The 21,047-nt window shown below is 40.9% G+C and overlaps 1 protein-coding gene across 3 annotated transcripts in view; it reads right to left on the bottom strand.

The window, feature by feature from the left end:
• Nucleotides 1–21,047, bottom strand: part of FES (FES proto-oncogene, tyrosine kinase) — a 580,113-nt gene that overhangs the window by 44,838 nt on the left and 514,228 nt on the right. For all 3 annotated transcript variants that reach the window (XM_085644363.1, XM_085644367.1, XM_085644366.1), the window contains exon 16: nt 2,209–2,303. In XM_085644363.1, coding sequence (XP_085500489.1) covers nt 2,209–2,303 — 95 coding nt within the window. The remainder of the gene's footprint in view (nt 1–2,208; nt 2,304–21,047) is intronic.

Here is a 21,047-nt window from a genome sequence, read left to right as displayed (position 1 = left end):
GTGTCTATCAAATATTGTATTTTAGCTTAGTTAAGCACCACCTCCCTCGAAATGCCCAAATTTGCAGACTCCATGTCTTGAAGTGTGTTTTTCAATGGCATCCTAACCTCAGTGATTTGTGATATGCACTTCCCCCTAAGTGTTACCTTATAAGCCTACCATTCCAGTGCCCTGCACCCTGCCCTTTGTTGATGATGTCGGAAAAACTGTGTAGTGTACTATTTTCTCCTTGGGACAAATGGTTGGTTAAGTCTGTGCTATGGCTCTAAGTCCCTTGAATGGCCTTTTCAATAAAGCCTTTATCTGAATTAATGTGAGGACCACCGACTAGTAGTCAGAAAGGAACCTATTTAAGTATACTGTTTCAATAAATCCAACATAATCTTCTACTTTCATTAAAATATATTCAGTTTTACTGTGGGTGTGATGATTGTGGGAGTAATATGAATAGATTTTGTCAGTTGGGTGCTATTGCTCAATAAATCTAATAAATCTGTCTCACTGATTATATTTTCCAGTGCAGTTTCAATGCCCAGGCTTCGTCCCATCTTTGTGGAGATGGGATTTATCAAGGTGCCCATTTCGGACAGAGTTGAGGTTACCTACCCAAATGAACCTTGTACCCCGATAAGAAGATGTCAGCATTATTTCCCCAAAAACAAAGTGTTGTCAATATTTGTTGCATAAATGTTCACTAAGTAAGTTTCAATACAATGTAGGAGGCCCACAACTATGAAATATCTTCCTCAAGAGTCAGGGACAATCACTGTTTTTGGAATGGAACACCAACAGTGATCCCCCATAGAGTAGTTCATTCATTCATCGACCTCCGGCTGCAGCAAGTGCATCCAATGCAGCATAGCAATTTTTAATCCTTGCTGCTTACGGTAAGCGTGCACCCTGTATCTTTTGAGATATATATCCAGTCCCAGTATGTTCGATGAGACAAGCTTCCACTGAATATCAGATGATGTTCAATTACAATGGTTGTATTTGGCCCCTTAGTGAGTTTCCCTCCCACTTGCTACATAACCATATGGTTTACAGATTGGAATGCCATGATGCTATGCAAAGCAGATTTGAATGTCATGATGCTGTGTAAATTAAAAACCATGTCCCACAGGTATTATAAAGCTGTTAAGAAACATTCTATCTTCAACAAGTCTAATAACTCTTCCCCGCCATACTCCCATCCAAAGGCTATTTCAAATCAAGCTAAATTTAAACCAAGCACCCATCTAAATAGCTGTAAGTATCCTCCCCTTAGCAAGGAACGGAGATTGTCTAGAACCCCTCTTTTCTCCCTAAACTTAAATAACTTCCACTGTAGTATCGGAAACATAATTAGGATCTCTACATTTTACCTCACGGGTGGTCAAATGTAGCCTGAGCCCCCTCCAAGGAGTACAATACCCCCGAACTAGTCAATGCCTACCAGTTGCCCTATAAATTTAGCCTACTCAGTGCTTAAGTTTTTAAAAGAATGAGGGCCGGTGACAAAGCTCTGCTCAGAAGCCCACAGCTAGTGCAATTAAATGTTAGCACACCCAATACCAAGGCTGCATAGTCTTTATTCCCTCTCATGCCTCATTAATCCACTACCAGACATTCCCTGCCTCTTTTGTCTTGCTTTTGCAGGTTCCTTCTCTCTCCGATTATAATGGATTTCCATCTTTCTGTTCCTTCGTCTTTTCATTTTGTATGTTTTTCTCTCTCTTCCTTTCTGTAAATGTCTGAGTGCTGGTCCCCAAAAAGGTCTCCCGCTGGCAACCACTGTCTCAAATTAAGCACCCAGCTATCTTTCTCTAACAGGCGACTAATGTTCAGCTTTCAGGCGGTTTTACCCTGTTTTCTCCTTCACCACTTGTTGTCTTGTTCTCTCCCGCCAACTCTTTTTCGAGCTCTTGCTGACATAGACTAGAGGAATGCCCCAACCGTAGAATGAATATGAATGCCCTTCTTAAAGTGTAAATTCCCTTTATTGCCTGTATATTACTCATACAAAAAAACATTCCCCTGATGAGTTAGGGCTTTTTGTGTCACTTTTTCTTCTCTTAGTTCTACCTTAAAATATTTAACAATCTGTATCAATTGGGTCGAGTTTCAGAAAAGTGAATGCGTTTATGAATGGTATCAGTGGTTTCCAAAATCAGTTGTGTTTCTTGAATTTTGAGATGTTGTCAGTATTTGTCTTTGCTCCCTACTCACCGTGAACTAATTCCATGACGATATAAATGGGTTGCCTCTGGGTGCAGACTCCGATGAGTTTGACAATGTTAGGGTGGTTATACTGCTTCAGGATTCTACAAAGAGAGAAAAGTTATCATAAATGAAGGACTTTCCACACAGCATTATAGAAAGAGAAGATCCATGAAGCATGGTCGTATTAGTGAATCCAGAATGATAAATGTTCAAATGCTTCCTCAGACTACATGCCTTTGACAGAGTAACCTAATAGCTAGAACTGGTACTGTTCTCAGAAGCACTAGAACTCACCAAGATATTCTATTTTGAGCAATTCTGGTATGTTGCTGTTTAAGGAAGCAAAAGACAAAACCTCAGTGGGAAAAAAGTTAATGCTAATTCCACTCAAGAAGCTTTGAATACCCTATACCCTCACACAAGTTCATACAAAGTAAAACCCCAGGATTGGGGGAAAACTACATAGATAGAAACAAACAAAATCTATACATTCAACATGCGTAGACATGCACACACACAGATACAAGAACACAACAGCGCTTTCATGACACACCTTATATGTGAGTTGTGGGAGATGCCCCCATTCTGCTCTCCTCCTTGCAGATGTCAGATTAACCCCGAGCTTAGAGCTATGAAAAACTTCAGCCTTTGTTAACACCAGTCACAATCCGTGAATATGTAGAAAACACTCAAAAGAATAACGCCGTACTTCTAACTTCTAGTGGTCCTCTAATGGCCATGCTTTAGTAAACAACATGACAAAGAGCCTTAATGCTCAGTCCAGGTGCTGTGAAAAAGGAAGGGAAACCAAGCACTTGCTGAAGGAATTCGAAGTTAACAAAGGGAAGAAGGCCCTGATGACTTTCGCGGAGGCCCTCACAACACAACTACACAACACAGAGGTAGCACTAATGGCAACGGGGGGTAAACTGGAGACCATTACGCTAGAATTTTAGTGATGTCAGTGTTAACTGAGTAAGTGGATGTCCAAGTTGTATTTCTGGAGCACTTATTGTGAAAAGTTGACACTGCTTTGAGGGAATCTCCAATCTTTCAAAACTGGTCAGGTGCTAACAGAGTTTAAATGGAGGCAGCGACTGAGAACCTATAAAATTGCAGGATAGAGGTACTAGCCTGATGGAGGGGATCTAAAAGGCTTCCTGCAGGGTTTTTTCCTGTAAGGTACGCAAGCATAACTAGTGGGGGTTATGAGAACTGTTAGACTTCCAACAAGAAGAACAGAAACTCCAGGGGGAATATAATGATATGAAAATATTTATAGAACGCGCTGATGCCCAGAGGTGTCCAGGGGGGGGCTACTCCTCAGGAGTGGAGGAGCGTTGTGGCACCTGCTGCAAGCACAGCAGGCAAACGCAAATAAATAAAACGGCATATTAATGCCATTTTATTAATTTGCCACTGTACTGGCCTGCACTGTGTACAGTGCAAGGATGGGGGCAGGAACGAATCCTGCAAATGCAGGATGACAGCAATGGTCAACAGTGTGCATGTCGTATTAGCTGGCCAGCTTGCAACGCTCTGTAGACCCAGCATTCCAAAGGCTGTGAAACATCCTGGGGAATGCTAGAACAGGCCCGCCGGGACATATTGTTTGGGGTCTAGGGCAACAAGTTTTCATGTGTATTTTGTCCTTGGGACAGGTAGGGCCAACCCCATACAGCACAAACCCTTTGGCTGCCAGTTTACAGTACCACATTATGGATCAGGAAAGGGCAATGTCTGCAGTTAAGGGAATATTTGTGCCCATGTGTTAAATGATGTTCAAGCTTGTATTTATGGTTCATTAACGCAAAACCTTTATTATTAGGGCGAGTACTAAAAGTAAATTCTGTAAGCTCAGCCTGCACTACTGACGGTGGTTCCAGTATAAATGTGTACACACGTTTTCAAAGTTTAGTAATATGAGGCTATGTATAATGCTCCCAGAATTCTCTCTGATTATATGCAAATATTTGCCAAAGCTTGAAAGCAAGAGTGATGATTCTTTGCTTTCAAAATAAAATGTTCACAAAAAAATGCAAGTAGGGAAGAAAACATTTTGCTAAACTACTGCAAGGTTTTAGGTACCATATCTTTGCAGCATCATTTAGTTTCATGTTGATGTATGCTTGCATTTCCCAACAATATTCATAATGGAAAATCAGTGTAACCAGTTTAAATACGATTATGGGAAACAAAAATAAACAAGCATGTAGGTCTGAAATTGGTGGTCAGCCTTATGGTTTTGTCTTTGCGTGACTTGTTTAGGCATGGTTTTTATAAAACCTTATCGGTGTGCGAGCTGCTGGGCCCTCACCATTCTAAGAAGCATTGGCAAACTCAAAAAATGTTTTTGCTCTCAAAAAGCACACATTGCCACAGGCACTGAACAAAACTACTTTGTGAGCCAATATGCTCCTTATAAAAGAGAAGAATACTGTCACTTACAGTGAAGTCACCTGATAGAATGAGAGAAAAAGAGAGACAGAATTTTATTAAACACGAAGGGTCATGGTTAACGCCAGGCCTAATTAGAGGCCCAATTATTAAAGAAAGTCTCAAAAGTGCATCCATTGTATATATCCTTGCATTAAGTGCATATATACAGTTTCCGTGAATTCACAAGAAATAACAGAAGTAGGCCAAGAAATAGTACTCCTAGAAAATATTTGTGAACTGCATTTTAGCATGAGCAAATGTGCATGTGTAGATTTGCTCATATGAAAATCTGAATGTTTCAAGTTCACTTTTCCTCCAACCACTTTTTTCCCAACCCTGGAAGAAGTTTTACGTCTGCCACTGTCAGGAGTAAATTTCCAACCTTTTTCAGTATGGGAAAAGATTAGAAAAGAGTTGGTGTAAAATACGCAAAATATGCAAGTTAGTAAGTTAGCACAGACTCAAAAGGGCATTCCAACCCTTGAACTATTGCTTACCACTACCTTCAGCCCCAGCATGTAGATCTGCAGAAACGTAGCAACATAAGGGAATTGCTAGTATTCAACCATACTATGGTACGAGCCCTGGCATAATTAGAGAGGCTATATCAGAACTCTTAAATAATGTGATTGCTGCCGTAATTTGTCGCTGTATTACATGGCACAAAAGAGACAAGTGGATTTTGTTACAGGACAAGTAGATTTATGAAGCAACCTGCCCCATGGACAAGTAGATATTTTATTAAATTCCACACCCCTGATTTAGGGGTTCGAAACGTGTCAACCATTATCTTTGACCATTATCTTTGACCAAACGAATGAATATGTATTTTGTATCAGGCTAACCTTTTTATGCATCAAGGTTTAAAAAATTTTTTGGATAAATCATTGAATGAATTTTATGGCACGTGACGAAGGCCATATTATGCAAATCTCCTTTATTGCCACAGCTCAGCAGCAACAATTGAAGAACATAGAACTTCAATGAACATTCAGAATAAGTATAAAGTCCCTTGGTGACCAGCCATCTTCCTTCTTTGTTGCTGCTGCTCAGAAAGATAAGTACCACTCTCAGCTAACGCTGATACCCTTATCATTTGTTTTAATTTTTCTTACTTATATTTTTATTTATATGTATGTAAGTACAATATTTCTAATATTAGTACATATTTCTAGCTATTTTGACCGACCTTTTTCGTACTAATTTCCTTTTTACCCCAAGATTTACCCCTTTGTTAATAAATGCCCCGCTTTTCATGTTCCTTTTGCACTGTACCTTGGGCTATCCCTAGAGACCCCTCTCCCATCTCCGGTTTTATTGTGGACCGGATTAGGCCTCATCCTCATTGTGTATGTTCAAACGTGTATATCTTTTAATACGGGCAAGCGCTCTCGCGCGCACATACCGTTTCTTTGCATTCGCTGCCGGATTGCCGTCACCCTTCTTCCGGAGCTTCCTTCCGCACTCCCAGACTGTTCTATGAAAGGGGAGACCGCAGAGACGCTTCGGGCAGCGACCCGCTTCAGGATAACTTCCCCGGCCCCCTCGGTGCGTGGCGGCCATTTTGAGAGCTTGGGCTCGCCGCTATGTGCTTAATTACCCCACCATTTTAAGCTTGCGATCAGCTACTCATCCACTATGCCGGTACTGGACAGTTATTCCTATGTATTAGACTCTCCAATCATTCAAATATGCTATTTTGAGTGAGTTTGCTCCATATTTGGCATCATTTTTTCCTAATTCCTACCTAAATTAATTAACCATTCAAACATGTCAACACCCCAGACTAATATGGAAGGACATCTGGAAGAGCTAGTTAATAAGGCTCTCGAGAAAGTTCTTGGGTCCATAGATGACACTATTATTAGGAGATTGGAATCTCTGACATCCCCACGCCCTTCTACAAGCAATCAGCAATTAGGAGCAGTTAAGGCTCCCAAGAAACGGGCACTTGGAGGCAAGGGGCGCAAAGACTCTAAAAAAGCTAAGACCTCCACTGCCCCCTCTCGCTTTCAAGACGGTGACAAGATTGGTGTCTCGGGCACCCCATATGGGCAAGATCAAGGCCCTGAGCCCCCTATTGACATTACTAGTAATGATAGCCCTGACCTTGAAATTGATCTATCCTACTCCTCTGATTTTAATACAGACGAAGAGGAGGCACAACCAAGGGGAACGGGGAGCTCAGAAGAGGCATCCAAGGCCTCGGAACCAAATAGGGGACTGTTGGACCCATTTGGAGACCTTATGTTCGACCCTCTTTTAATAAAGCACCCTTTGTCCCCAGAATGGACCCCCTTCCAACACGTGGCAGATTACCTCTCCTTCTGGTTGAGGAGAGAAATACGAAAGGAGGTTAGATCTAGACTCCGTTCTGAATGCCCAAGACCCTCTCTCCCTAATAAAGTGGCTACAACACCCGAGCTGGACCCCAAGGTTGTAGCCTTCATAGCCAAAACCTGAAGAGATCCAAGAAAGGGCATGGATAAAGGCCTAAAGTCCTGTCAGGACCGCCTCCTTGACACCATAGGCCCCCTTACCAACATTTTTTAAATGGCTGAATCGGCCTACCTGGGAGACTGCCCAGTTGATCCTAAAGAACTAAGGGAGTGGGTCCAAAGGGCTATATGGCTTATTGGTAATGCTAACACGGCTATCTCTATAGAAATGAGAAAAGGGGTGCTGTTTAAAATCGATCCCAAACTGATCGAATTAGCCAAGAATGATGGTGGTCCAAATTCCCAGGGTTTCCTCTTTTATCAAAGACATGGCCAAATACGTGGGCGCATTTAGCTCAATACAAAAGTCACAAAAAGAAATTAAAAAAGTTTTTCAAGATCGGGTTTTTACCCGGGCCGGGAGAATACGGGGTCATTTCCCCGGCCGAGGAAATTCAAATTCAAGACCCTTCATGGCCCGTGGAGGCGGGAGATTCAACAACAACTTCAGCGGGTTCCATCAATTCTACCCTCAGAGACAGAGGACCCGTGGACGTCCCTTCAGAGGCGAACGGAAACAACGCTCCTTCTCATCAGGTAGGAACTTGGATAGACCTTTCAGGTACCCCTCCAAAGGTGGGAGGGAGACTACTTCTCTTTGCTGGGAATTGGAACTTGGTATCCAAAGATTTTTGGGTTCTAGAGACAGTGAGAGGATACAAAATAGATTTCATTGGTACCCCCTTTCAAACAAAACATTCCTGAGAGATTGTTTTCTCTACCAAAGACAAACTCCTAGTTTCTCAAGAGGTACTAGACTTATTAAAAAAAGGTGCGATTATCAAGGGGACTCACTTAGGTTATCTCAGCATTATTTTCCTTGTGGAGAACAAGGAACAGAGACCAGTCATAAACTTAAAGGAGTTAAATCAGTGGGTAGCTTACCAACACATCAAAATGGAAGGGATAGATCTTCTAAGGGACATTCTAAGAAAAGGAGACTGGTTAACGAGACTGGACTTAAAAGATGCCTATCTGACAATCCCTACCTGGGAACCCCACCAAAAGTTCCTCCAATTCATTTGGGAGGGACAACTCTACCAATTTTGCAGCTTTCCCTTCGGCCTATCATCCGCCCCTTGGTGCTTCACCAAGGTACTCAGACCCGTCACCGCTTGGCTCAGAAAAAGGGGAGTGAGGCTAATCATATACCTCGACGATATACTTATTATGGCTCAATCAAAGGAGACCGTGTCACTTCATACGGATCTTACAATGCGTCTTTTAGAACACCTACGCTTCATTATAAACATTAAAAAATCCTGCGTAATTCCAGCTCAACAAACCCAATTTCTGTGTTTCTTGGTAGTCACTGTGAAGGCAGAGCTGAGACTTCCAAGCGACAAAGTAAGGAAAGTAAGGAAAGAACTAAGGAAAATACTTGCGCTAAAGACCTTTCCCCTAAGGATCCTAGCAAGGATCCTGGGCCTACTTTCATCCACGATTCAGGCAATTTTCCCAGGCCCACTACATTATTGAGCACTCCAGAGATTGAAAGCAGTATCTCTGAGATCGAACCAATCCTACTCCCAATTGATTTCCCTAGATCAGGAATCAAGAACCAAACTCCTATGGTGGTTAAAGAATGTAGAGGCATGGAATGGCCGAGCCATTTTTTGGGAGGAACCGGATCTAATAATAGAATCAGACGCAAGTTTGGAAGGATGGGGAGCGAGATGTGGGAACTCGTCAACAGGGGGTCGTTGGACTCCTCAAGAAAAGAAGTTGCATATCAACTGCTTAGAATTACTAGCAGGTTCATTTGTGATTCGTTGTTTCACACAGAATTCGATGAAATGCTGTGTAACCTTACGAATGGACAATGTGTCCACAGTACGTTAGGTCAGCAAACTAGGGGGTCCTCATTCCAAGGGCCTGACAGATCTAGCGAAAGGATTATGGAACTATTGCTTGAACAAAGGAATTTCAGTCATAGCGGAACACATTCCCGGGTTGAGCAATGGGGTGGCAGATTGGTACTCGAGGAATTTCAAGGATTCCAGCAGCTGGAAACTGGACAGACAGATATTCTTGACCATCCAATCCAGATGGGGTCCCTTCAAGATAGATCTTTTTGCAGACCGTCTGAATATTCAATTGAAGAATTTCTTCAGTCAGAGACCGGACCCTCAAGCTCAAAAGGTAGATGCATTCCTTCAAGATTGGAGAGGTTTAGCACCTTATGCTTTCCCGCCATTTGCAATGCTTCCCCGTCTGTTGCTTCATGCTCAACGTTACCTATGGAGCATGGTCGTAATAACTCCTCTTTGGAGATCTCAGGCATGGTTTCCAATCATCCTAGAAATGACCGTTGACTTCCCTATTTTGATTCCTTCTTTCAAGGAAATACTTTTAGGTCCGGAGGGAGACATTCATCCCCTTGTAGAGCAGGGTCTTCTGGTGCTGACGGTATGGAAGATTTCAGGAGACAATGGCAAATCCCAGGGCTTTCGTCAAATGCTTTCAGACTCATTTCTGAGTCGTGGGCATCTGGTACAAGAAAAGCTTATCCATTGGCATGGAACAAAAGGGTTCGCTGGTGCATTCAATGACATTATGATCCCATTTCAACTGATCTAGTCCACGTTGTTAACTATCTTTCAGAATTGTTTACATCAGGTTTATCTTATAGAACCGTTAACGTTTATAGATGCGCTATTTCAGCTGGCCATTCTTTAATTAACCGTGTCTCCGTTGGCCAAACTTGTTTCACTAACAAGATAATGAGAATTATGAGGGTTCTGCACCCTCCTTCTGCTAAATACACTACCCTCTGTGATGTTACCCTAGTTCTCTGGACTCTTTCTTCTTGGGGAGATAATACTTCCCTCTCCCTTAAACACATCTCATATATACACTTACTGTTTTATTATGTCTAGTTTCTTTCAGAAGAACTTCAGATGTTAAATCTTAAGATGTGTCTAGTAGGGCTTTCCAACCAGAAGGTGTTTGCTTTTATCTAAAAAAAAGAACCAAAACGATGTCTTCTTCCATCTTTTACCCCTTTTTTCCTCAGAATGACAGACGGTGCGTGGTTAAATGTTCGAAAGAGTATGAGAAAAGAACTAAAAATCTAATAATGAGTGAATGTCAATTATTGATTTCCTACAGATCTCCTCATAAAGGAGTCTCTTCCCCAACCTTAGCTCGTTGGGTTAAAGATGTCATGCATGAGAGTGGTGTAGACATATTTGTTTTTGGAGCTCACTCCCTCAGTGGTGCTTCGGCTTCTAAGTCCTTTTTTCGAGGAGGTGGATTACAAGATATCCTTAGGGCAGCAAACAGGTCGAACGATAGTATGTTCAAGACTTGCTACTTCAGACCAATCTCTAATGTGATTGATAATGTTCTTAATGCACTTCAAACTTGCATAATATGGCCTCCGTGTCGTGCCATAAAATTTAGATTTTTCACAGTCTGCTGGGCAGAAAATCTGGATTTTATTAAGGACACAGAGGCTAATATTATCCCTCCTCTCTGGGATTTAACCCTCCCTTTGTGTATTTCTTATATACATACATTTATGCTATGTAAAGATTTTATAATTTGGTATTCTTTTTCTTTTCAGAATAAGAATCTCTTTTCCTTCGGACCGTTTTTGGAAAGCTATCTTCAGTTTAATCCTGTTTTCTTATGCTTATTGATCTTTCCTCGCAGTCTAACAAAGAAGGAAGATGGCTGCTCACCAAGGGACTTTATACTTATTCAGAATGTTCATTGAAGTTCTATGTTCTTCAATTGTTGCTGCTGAGCTGTGGCAATAAAGGAGATTTGCATAATATTAGTTTCCGTGTCCTTAATAAATTCCAGATTTTCTGCCCAGCAGGCTGTGAAAAATCTAAATTACGCGGGTTAACTGAATACTTCACTGTTTGGTCCTCATTTAGACCAGGGTTGTGCAGAAAAAAAAATAGGTAGTTCTTGAAATATACTCCCCAACGTTGTTGGTCTTATTTTCACTTTTTCTTTTGTTTTTTTTTCACTTGTATGTTAAAAATTTTTCAATTTTGTGTGGAACCCTAACTTATTACATTTTCACAGCACAAATTGGTTGTCTATTTATTGTTTAGTATTGTCAAAGTTACGTGTGTGCACACTACATGTAATATATGTCATGCATGTGATGTTATTTGCTGTGGTCTACGGAAATTGATTAAAGACCAAAATGCAAATTAATAGGAATGTTTAAATCAAAAAATTTGGATTTTGAATTTCTTCTGAAACTAAAGAAATAATAAATTTGTTTATTTTCAATCACGAGTCTCACGTGTGATTTAAGTAAGTAATTTGTTGTTTTTGCACCAGTACTGGGGCATGTTGTTGTTAGCTTCACAGCATGACAGCAGCTCCAGGACTGTTTGGGGTTGCGATCCATGTGCACCCATTTTTCAATTAAGCCAGCTGCCACTGGAAGGGTCTAGGTGCTAGCCCAAGAAAGGGAAACAACCAAACGGATATGGAGACTAGCCCAAGCATGAGTCCTAATAATTGGAAAGCCACGTTTTTAGGGCTGTTCTAAAAGCAAGCAAATCTGTCTTCTTCTTGAAGATCAGGAGGCATACAGTTCCACAGCTTGGAGGTGCAAGTCACAAAACTCCTGCCACCGCAGTTGGATCTTTTACATTTTGGAACAACTAGATTAAATGCTGATGATGAATGAAGAGGTCTGGTGGGAGTAAACCGCTGAAAGCGGATTTAAGATGTTGGGGTCCGTAATTATGCATGGCTTTAAATGTGATAAAGAAAGCCTTAAAATCTATGGCTTCTTAATGGGAAGCCAGTGGAGCTGGGCCAGAGCCTGTGATATTAATGGTTGTCTTAAAATAGTGCAGAGAAATGGAAAGCATTCCATCTGTTAGTATTCAGAAATACAGATTTTATGTCAGATGTGCTGTTTTTTCCCAATTTGAACCCTAAAAAAGGAGTGTTAATTCTTGAAAAGCAATTCCAGGGATTTCCTGCAGTATATTAGTGATTGTTTATTATAATCAAATTTTGAATATTTGCTTTTAAAACATTTTAATGTTTTTATATTTCATGTGTAATGAATGTATACATTTTGTTTTACTATCTTATCCGAATAAAGGAGGGGATGTAAAAAGATAAGACATAATGTGTTTGGTGGAGGAGTGGAACATTGTCTCATCAGATAAACCAGACAAAGAAGAAACATGACATTACAAACAATCACGAAACATCAATAAAGATCAAAATAGCAAAACAAACTTCCAAAACCCTGAAAAAACAGATAATAGAAACTATGCCAGAGCTAACTCCATAATGATCTCAATTGGTTGCTACAAATCTGCCTTTCAGTTGGAATATTCCAAGATCTAGACTCCTACACCAGAGGTAGACTGGGCGAGGAAGTAAGTACGGATAGGGGACCATGTGCCCAGGGATAATTGTATAACTATTAGTGTAGGTGTTGGGTGGGCGGGAATGAGGTTTAAGGGTAGCTGGAATCCGTTCAGGTGGTCATTTATTCACTCTCTTAGTGCATCTCACCATCGACAGATAACAAAACCACAGAGGACTTAACAGCCTCCCTTTCACTCATTTTCCAGCATCCACAGACCACAGATCAACAATGTAATGTTAACATAACTTTTATGTAGGCATGAATTTGCTTTGGGCTTTTGTCCTTTAATGTTATATTTTTAATGCCTTCCAGTCTGCCACAACAAGTGGTTAGCAGACCACTTGTTATCACTTCTTTTTTCCCCAGAAAGGAAGTCCGGATCTGGGGGAACACTTTCATTTGGAACCGTACCTTGTACTGCATCTTTTCACAGGACGCCCTATGGAACATCTTGGAAAACCACTCAGTAAATGAAGAGATAAGAGGGGAGCTCCCCTGTCTCAAAGCTATGGTTATCTGGTGATTGGAGAAACTTGGACCATCGTATAGAATAGCAAGTCTTACCAAGGATGTGAGAGAGTCACCAGTGCCAATCAATAGTCTCCATATCATCGAACAGTGTGACTTCAAACTGGGACAAAACCAAAGAACCTGTAAGTGGTGGTAGTACCAATAGGAGTTGCTAATAAGGCCCGCACATGCAAGTTTATCTGGTGTCAAATACCAATGCCAGAAATTCTTCAAGGAACTACATTTCATGCATGCTTCCAATGGATTATAATGCTGGGGGTTCCAAGAGTGCACACATGGATCCCACCATAAAGTCATGTTATACTGCAGTCTGTCATGTCTTGCATAGCGCCTTCTCCAAAGGCTTCGAAAGGAGCTGTAAGTAATGATTTTATAAAGTCCAAATATTATTTTCTTGAGAAGTCCTCATCTCAATAGGCAAATAAGGTCAATAAAGGTATAGTGTCCAAGGAGGCAGTGCAGCATCTTGTGTTTCAGACAGCCAGTTATCTAGTTATTTTTCGACATCTGGCTGTGGTTTAAGTCATAATGCTCCTGTAAAGTAAAGTGTGAAATGGTTTTAGAGTTATATCCCTAAGAAGCTGTCCTAAGACATCTGTGCCCACTGAGACAATGAGTCCCAAGAGATGTTTTCACCTCCAGATGGGATGGTAGCATTTTGCCACATGGGGGCTTTCATGCGTGGCCCATAACGATGCATTCTGAGATAATGGCAGTAGATCCACCGCCTGTGAGTTAGTATGCTAACTAATGGGATTCCATATAAGTTATTGTGAGACCAACATAGTACCAATCTCCTCGTAACTTGAAACATTTAGACGTGGACTCAAGCACCCAACCAAAGGACTGTACGTCTCAATATATTTATTTCTTGATGTGCACAGCAAGTTTTCCGAACAAATAATTGAAATATGGTGCAACTACTATCTTCACTGTATGGGCTCTCTTCCAGAGGGGAAACTGTAGGAGTGATCACCTGATATAATCATTGGTTAGACATGGGTAGAGTCTCAGTTTTGCCGCAATTCACTTTCTGACCCAAAATGGTTGACCTGGCTTTAATCAGCGCTTCCTAAGCTCTAGAGAAATTCCTGCAGTTCTGTTTTTGTAAGAAGCTGCAACACCAGGCTGGTTTGTTTTCTTTTCTTTTCAACAGACAACAACTTTACAGAAACAGTTCACATTATCTGAAGTTCATTTTGGCAGACAATGGTCTCCAACCAATCCATTAGGACTGAGTAATGAGTTCCTTTCTGCTACTATATACATTTCATGATGTTATGGTCAGGTTTTTTTAAATTTGCGACAGCCTCCTTAGTGTTTTACAGTAAGGAAGTGCTAAATTACAATATTTTTCACTGTAAAAATGCTTACTTTTCATGGTGATTATGTGAAATTATGCATATTACAGGGAATATACCAGTATTCTACAGGAAAGGCATATTTCAATTAAAAAAGATGTACAAAATATTAGCAGGTGACTGGTTTGTGTTCCTCTGCAGCAGTCCTGAAGTTCCCATGAAACATTTTCTTCATGAACCCGTCTACTGCTGGCAAATAATTTGAGAAATGTACGCAATGCAAAATGGAAAATGTTGCATGATCAGAAATAAATATAGTTAGAACAAAGATAACGCTGTAAACCTTATTATTTTAATTTTATGTAGCAGTATCTATATTCAATAATGTATGCAATAGGTTACAGTTGTATAATGTCATCTGACATTGATATTGGAGGCAACTTGCAAAAGAGTAACATTATGTCGCTCAAACCTTCTGGATCGATTACAGGTGGACCGGAGGTCGGTGTAAAGAGTTAATTCTTGATAAGTGATCTCATTGTATAATACTTGTCAAAGCCAGTATGCATGCTCATGTTATAGATCTGTCTGAGGTGGGCCAGAGTGTGTCTCATGCAGCATTTTTTAGATTACTCAGGGATAATCCAGGAGTCCTTGTTTGTACATTGCTATGATTGTTGGATGTGCCTTGTTTTTAGTTCTGGCGCTAGCCAAGACCTTTTGATTTTTACCAAAATAATATGCATAATGTATTTAAAGGGGCTTTCATCTGCCTCTCTTCATCCATTGGTCTGTTGTTGTTGTGTCATACACATTTTGCTTTAGTGGCAGTGTTTTTTATTTTTACTTTATTATTTCTTCAGTGTTGCCTGATGTGATAGCAGGATGCCTTTGAAGTGTTCAAAGGGCACATTCCAGCTTTATCACTTCCTGTCTCCCGGAATACTGTTGTAAATTCCTTTTGCAGTGGATTGTATCCAGCTGCAGTTATTGCCAGAACTTAGTTTCACCAATAGGACTTTAATAAACTTTTCCCAGGAAGAAAACCAAACTTTATCCTGTTTAATTTACGGCACACTTGTAACACTTTTATGAAAAAATAGGTGGGGTGTAATTTGGGTGTTAGTATCCAATAATTTATACTGTGAACCCTCTTGCTTATCTTCTTTCTTTAGCTCCTTTTGTCCTTCATTCTTTCTTTTCCTTTTTCTTTCTTTTTAGCCTTCTTTCAGTCTTTATTATTTTTTTTTTCTTTCCCTAATTACTGGTTTCCATCTTTCTGTTTTGCCTTCTTTGTTTATTCTTCCCTACTTTTTTTTCGCCCTCTTTCGTTGGCGGTTTCCTTTATTGTTGCTTCTTTCTTTATTGCCTTCTTTCCTTTTTTCTTTCCTTTTTTACCTTCTTTCTTTATTGCCCACCTTCCTTCTTTTTTTTATTGCCTTCCCTTCTTTTTTGACTTTTTTCTTTCTGGCCTTCTTTGACTTTCATTTCTCCCTTCTTTCTTTTTTACCTTATTTCCTCTTTTCTTTGTCTTTTGCTTTCTTTCCTTTTCCTTTCTTCCTTCTCTTTCTCTCTCATTACTTCTTTCTTTTTAGCCTTCTTTCCTTTCTTTTTTCCTGTCCCTTTCTTACCTTTTTCTATTTTCTCTTACTATTCTGCCTTCTTTCTAGCCGTTTCTTTTTCATTCCTTCCTTCTTTCTCGCCTTCTTTCTTTTTCCTTCTTTCTTTTTTGCCTTTTTTCCTTAATTCAATCCTTTCTTTCGTGCCTGTTCTTTCTTGCTTTCTTTCATTCAATCTTTCTTTCTTTTTGCCTGCTTTTTTCCTTCTTTCTTTTATCTTTTTTTGCTTTCCTTCTTTTTTCATTTTCCTTCTTTCTTTTCATGTTATGTCTTCCTTTGTTTTTTCTTTTTTATCTTCTTTCTTTCCTCATTGCTTTCCATCTTTCTTTTTGCCTTTTTTCTACTACTGTTTTTTTTACCTTATATTTTCCTTCGTTCTTTCTTGCCTTTTCTCCTTCTTCCTTTCTTCTCTTCTTTCCTTTCCTTGTTTGTTCCTTTGTTGCCTTCAATCCTTCTCTCTTTCTTGCCTTCTTTCTTTTGCCTTTTTGTTTCCTTTTTTCCTTTTTTGCTCTTCTTTTGGTCTTCCTTCTTTTTGCCTTCCTTCCTTTTTTAATGTCCGTCCATTCTTTATGCTTTCTTTCCATCTTTTTTCTTTCCTTTTTGTCATCCTTCCTTCCTTGCCTTCTTTCTCAAATTCAAAAGGCTGGCAGCCAAGTTACAGAGACTGGCTTTTTTAGATCTGTGTGAAACAAGACCTTTTGATTTTACTAAAGGTATGTAGACCATAGTTATTTAAAGGGGTTTTCTGCCAGACTTCATCCATTTGTCTGTAATTGCTTTTCACATTTTTCTTCCACCCACTCCATCATGTATCCAAGAGCAATGTGTCAGTCCACTTCAGCCAGTGACTTATTTCACTATGAATTAAGGCATGTGCCCTTTCACAAAGAGCAAGCCACACACAAAGTCGTTCACTTCAGCCTCAGGCCGTATTATGGTAATGAGTACGTTTTCGAAACCCAAAAATATATATATATATTTTTTTAGAGTTGGCAAGGGCCTGGCAGCTTCCAGAAAAATAACGCGCTTTGCAAAAACCATGACAAAAAAAATAGAATTGCCAAAAGTCTGGTGTCTAATGTCAGACCTATTTCCTTTGCCAATGCTTGCTATGTGGTTGTTGTGTTTGAGGGACTGGTAAATATTATAATATAGAGAGTTAAGGGTAAAGCAAGGGTATAACATTTGCAGACCCAAGTTTTATGGACTCCAAGAAGACGAGCTGAATTTGTATTTTCCTTCACTGGAGATGCAAGAACTTCCAAGGTTTGCTTGACTGAGATGCATTTAATGCCCAGTTGTGACTTGATTAAGTCAGTCACATCTTAAGGGTTTTGAAAACCTTGGGCAAAGACGTATTTTGGGGCCCTATTTACAACATTGAGATTTTCATTTAGAGAATGTCCTTTTTTGAGGGAATACCATAATTCGGTAATATCATTCTCACAACTGATAACTGCTATTAATGGTGATTTAGTATCCTACGAAAAATAAAATTTAGAAGCAGTACTTCCACATGTTTCTTTGCATTGATTTTACTTGTACGTCACTTGCTTACATATAGTTTAAAAGAGTGTTATACAAGGGATTAAAAGTTGCCAAGGAATAGCCATTTGTTTAATTATTTCTGGAATAGCATAATGATTTTATCATAGATACTATTTGTAGCCGTTCAGATGCTCAGTGAGTTAATGCATGTTGATGGTATTTGCATTGATCTGAAGGTCACGTCTTTGAATCACAGCAAGGCAAACTCCGTTTTCATCCTTCTGAGGTCAGTAAATTTAACACCATTGAACGGACTCTAACATCTGATATTCACAGCCTGCGTGAATGGCGAAATGCCATGCAGCAATATATAACAGGTTATTAATAAATGTTGTGTTACACTGCTGTTGGAAATCAGGACCTGTTTGCAGTGTCTCCCCACATTTTGTCCCATTGGAGTCCCCTGGATGCTGGTTTTCTGACTCAGAGTTCCCTGGGCTCTGCTCTGAGCAGGCCCAGAGCCAGTGCTATGTTGAAAACACCCAGTGAAAACACACACTTGCATTAGGGTACACTATGGGTTAGGGTACCCCTATGATTTGCATGACCTACCCTATAAATCCCTAGTAGATAATAGGGTAGGGGGATTAAACCTACCTTTAAGTAAATCCCTTATCTATAATAAGGCATGACAGTTAGAGGCCAGCAGCCTGTTTTGCACTTGCATGTCAGCACTGCTGAGAGGCTGAGTTCATTTTTAACACAGCCCTGTGTTGCAGCACTGTTTTTAAATGTAAATTGTCTCAAAACTTGACTTTGGTAGTAGGGGTACTTAAAAAGTAATAAACTACTACATTTTGGCATTTTAGGTACCCCCCAGGGTCTCCCTTGGGTGCCCCAGGGGTGGGGGAGAGGGGGTGGGTCATGTCATTTTAAGGACGGTCCTTATTAAAGATGTTTCATATGCCCTGGGGACAGAGAAATTACACATTTCACTTTCCCCTTTGTAGTAAACTGCCTCCCAAAATCGATGTTGGTGCTAGGAGCACTGTGGAGTGAGGATATACACTATTTTTGCATATTAAGGACCCCTAAAGTCTCTGCTAGGTGTCACAGGGGGTCATGTAACTATAAGCAGGGCACTTAGAGAAGATGTTTGTTTTATATGCCCTGATGATGGAGAAATTGCACATTGCAGTTTCCCCATTGTAGATGCCTAGGCCCATAGGATAACATTGCAAAAGTTTATGAATGCACAACTATCACTAGGAATTAAATAAAATACCATTGAAGGACTTAGGAGAGTGGTATTGAGAAATTCAACAATATGCCATAGTTGAATTTATCCTAAAGTATACAGAAAATAAGTTATAAGACGTTCTTATCTGTAAGCCAACATTCATCCTTCCTGCCCTCTTCCCTGAGTGGTCAGAGTTAACAGGATTAGCCAGGCTGCTTTGATGAAGTGATAAGTGGCTCTTCCAGGGTAAGCTACCTGGTAGAGTGAGCTCTGCTACACAGGAATGCCAGTGCAGGAGGGGGGTTGTTAAGCATGAACCTTCTAAGGTGGATAGGACAGGCAGGGAAGGTCAGGCCATCTACTCTGACCCAGCCAGGGTGAAGGCTTAAGGTAGGAATTTGCAGATGGTAAGGAGAGGAAAGTTATAGAAATGAGCCTTATTGGAGGTTGGTTTAACTAGTTCTTGCTCCTCTGCTGAGATTTCAGCCATACTGAATTTTGGAGGAATGGTGCTTCCTGGAAGAAGATTATGCCACACTTTGGAGCAAGTGGTCAAGCTCTGGGGTGTTGCCCTGCACCTCATTGGACTGGAGTGCTCTCTTGCGTGACACCAGAGAACACTGAATAAATATGTGAGAGGAGCAGAGCCTTTCAGATCTGCTGCTTGAAACTAAAAGAAGAAGACTTGCCAAGCTGGAAACTTGTTTTGCACCTTCAGGCCCTGCATTCTGACTGACCGCGCCTGCTGTACTATCTGGAACTACAGCCATTTGGATGTACCCTGCTTGAGGAGGAATAAAGGGTGGACTCCCTGCAAGCTACAGGCTAACAGATCTCACCTGGACCATCACTACCAAGAACCCGAGGCCTGGAGTGTGTCCAGTGGATTTGTAAGGGTTTTGTCCAGGTTTATTGTATAAATTGTGGTCCCAACCTTTCAAAGATATCCTGGAGATTCCAGACCCTTGGATTGTGTTTTGGACACTTAGGACCCTCAAGAGTAACTTCAGGAAAAAGTTTCAGAAGTTTGGAGGAACTTTGGAAAAATGCTCCATAAGCAGACCGACTCATCCTGAAGAGCCAAGCTAGCCACTTTCAACCGCGAGCTGACCTGACCTGCTGGTTCGTCCTGCTGAAAAGCTCTGGAGGTCTGACTTCCAGAGTTTGACCGGAAGCTCCCTCAAAAGCAAGCCAGGGAACCCTCACCGAATTGGAACTGGTGAAGAGCTCCAGAAATGTTTCTTAGTCAGAAGGTAAAATTTTGACTGAGGTCTACCGCAAGGGGTATCCAAGCAGGGCTCAATCGGGGTCAGCCTGAAACTTTGATTTTAGGGCTTGACACGGAGGCCAACATTATGCAAATCTCCTTTATTGCGCAGCTCACAGCAGCAACAATGAAGAGATCTAGAACTTCAAAACATTCTATCATAGTATATAGTCCATGTGCATCTGGTCTTCTTCTTTCTTTGTTGCTGCTGCTTACAAGATAAGTACACTTATATTTTCTCTCTATGATGTGTGCCTGTTTGAGCATGTTTGATTGATTGAGTTGGTGGTCGATTGGGTGGTTGCCCCCCCCACCCACACACTAATATTGGAATACTATAAATCTTTCCATTGTTGCCTATCACTTTTTCTTACTGCGTGGGCTCCTTCTTTCCATCATCCAGGTCTCTCTCTCTCTCTTTTTGGGGAGGAACCAGACATAATATTAGACTCAGATGCGAGCTTAGAGGGATGGGTTGCCACATGTGGCGACTCATCGACAGGGGGACTCTAGACTGTTCAAGAGAAGGAGTTACATATCAACTGCCTGGAATGACTGGCAGGATCCTTTCCAATCCGGAGCTTTACCAAGGGTTGGATGAAGTGCTCAGTCATGCTTTGCATGGACAACGTATCTGCGGTGAGCTACGTGAACAAGATGGGGGGCCCTCATTCCAAGGGACTCTCAGATCTAGCCAAGACATTTTGGACACATTGCCTCAGCAAGGGCATCTCAGTGATCGCCGAACATATTTGGCATATGAAGAATGGGGTAGCAGACTAGTTCTCCAGGATTTTCATAGATTCAAGAAACTGGAAACTAGACAGGGAAGTTTTTTTGACCATTCAGTCAACATGGGGACCCTTAGGAATAGATCTGTTTGCAGACAGAGTCAACACCCAATACCCACATTTTTCAGCTGTAGAAAGGACCGACAGGCCTTTAGGGTAGATGCATTCCTTCAGAATTGGCATGGTTTAAGTCCCTATGCCTTCCCTCCTTTTGCCATGCTCTCACGACCTCTACTACAAGTTCGGAGCAACAAGGAAATAGTAGTAGTAATAACTCCCCTCTGGAGATCCCAGGCATGGATTTCAATC

The sequence above is a fragment of the Triturus cristatus genome, chromosome 3_1, assembly GCF_964204655.1.
Source record: "Triturus cristatus chromosome 3_1, aTriCri1.1, whole genome shotgun sequence".
NCBI lineage: Eukaryota > Metazoa > Chordata > Amphibia > Caudata > Salamandridae > Triturus > Triturus cristatus.
Note: the sequence above shows the minus strand (reverse complement) of the source record. Positions and strands in the feature narration are given on the sequence as shown.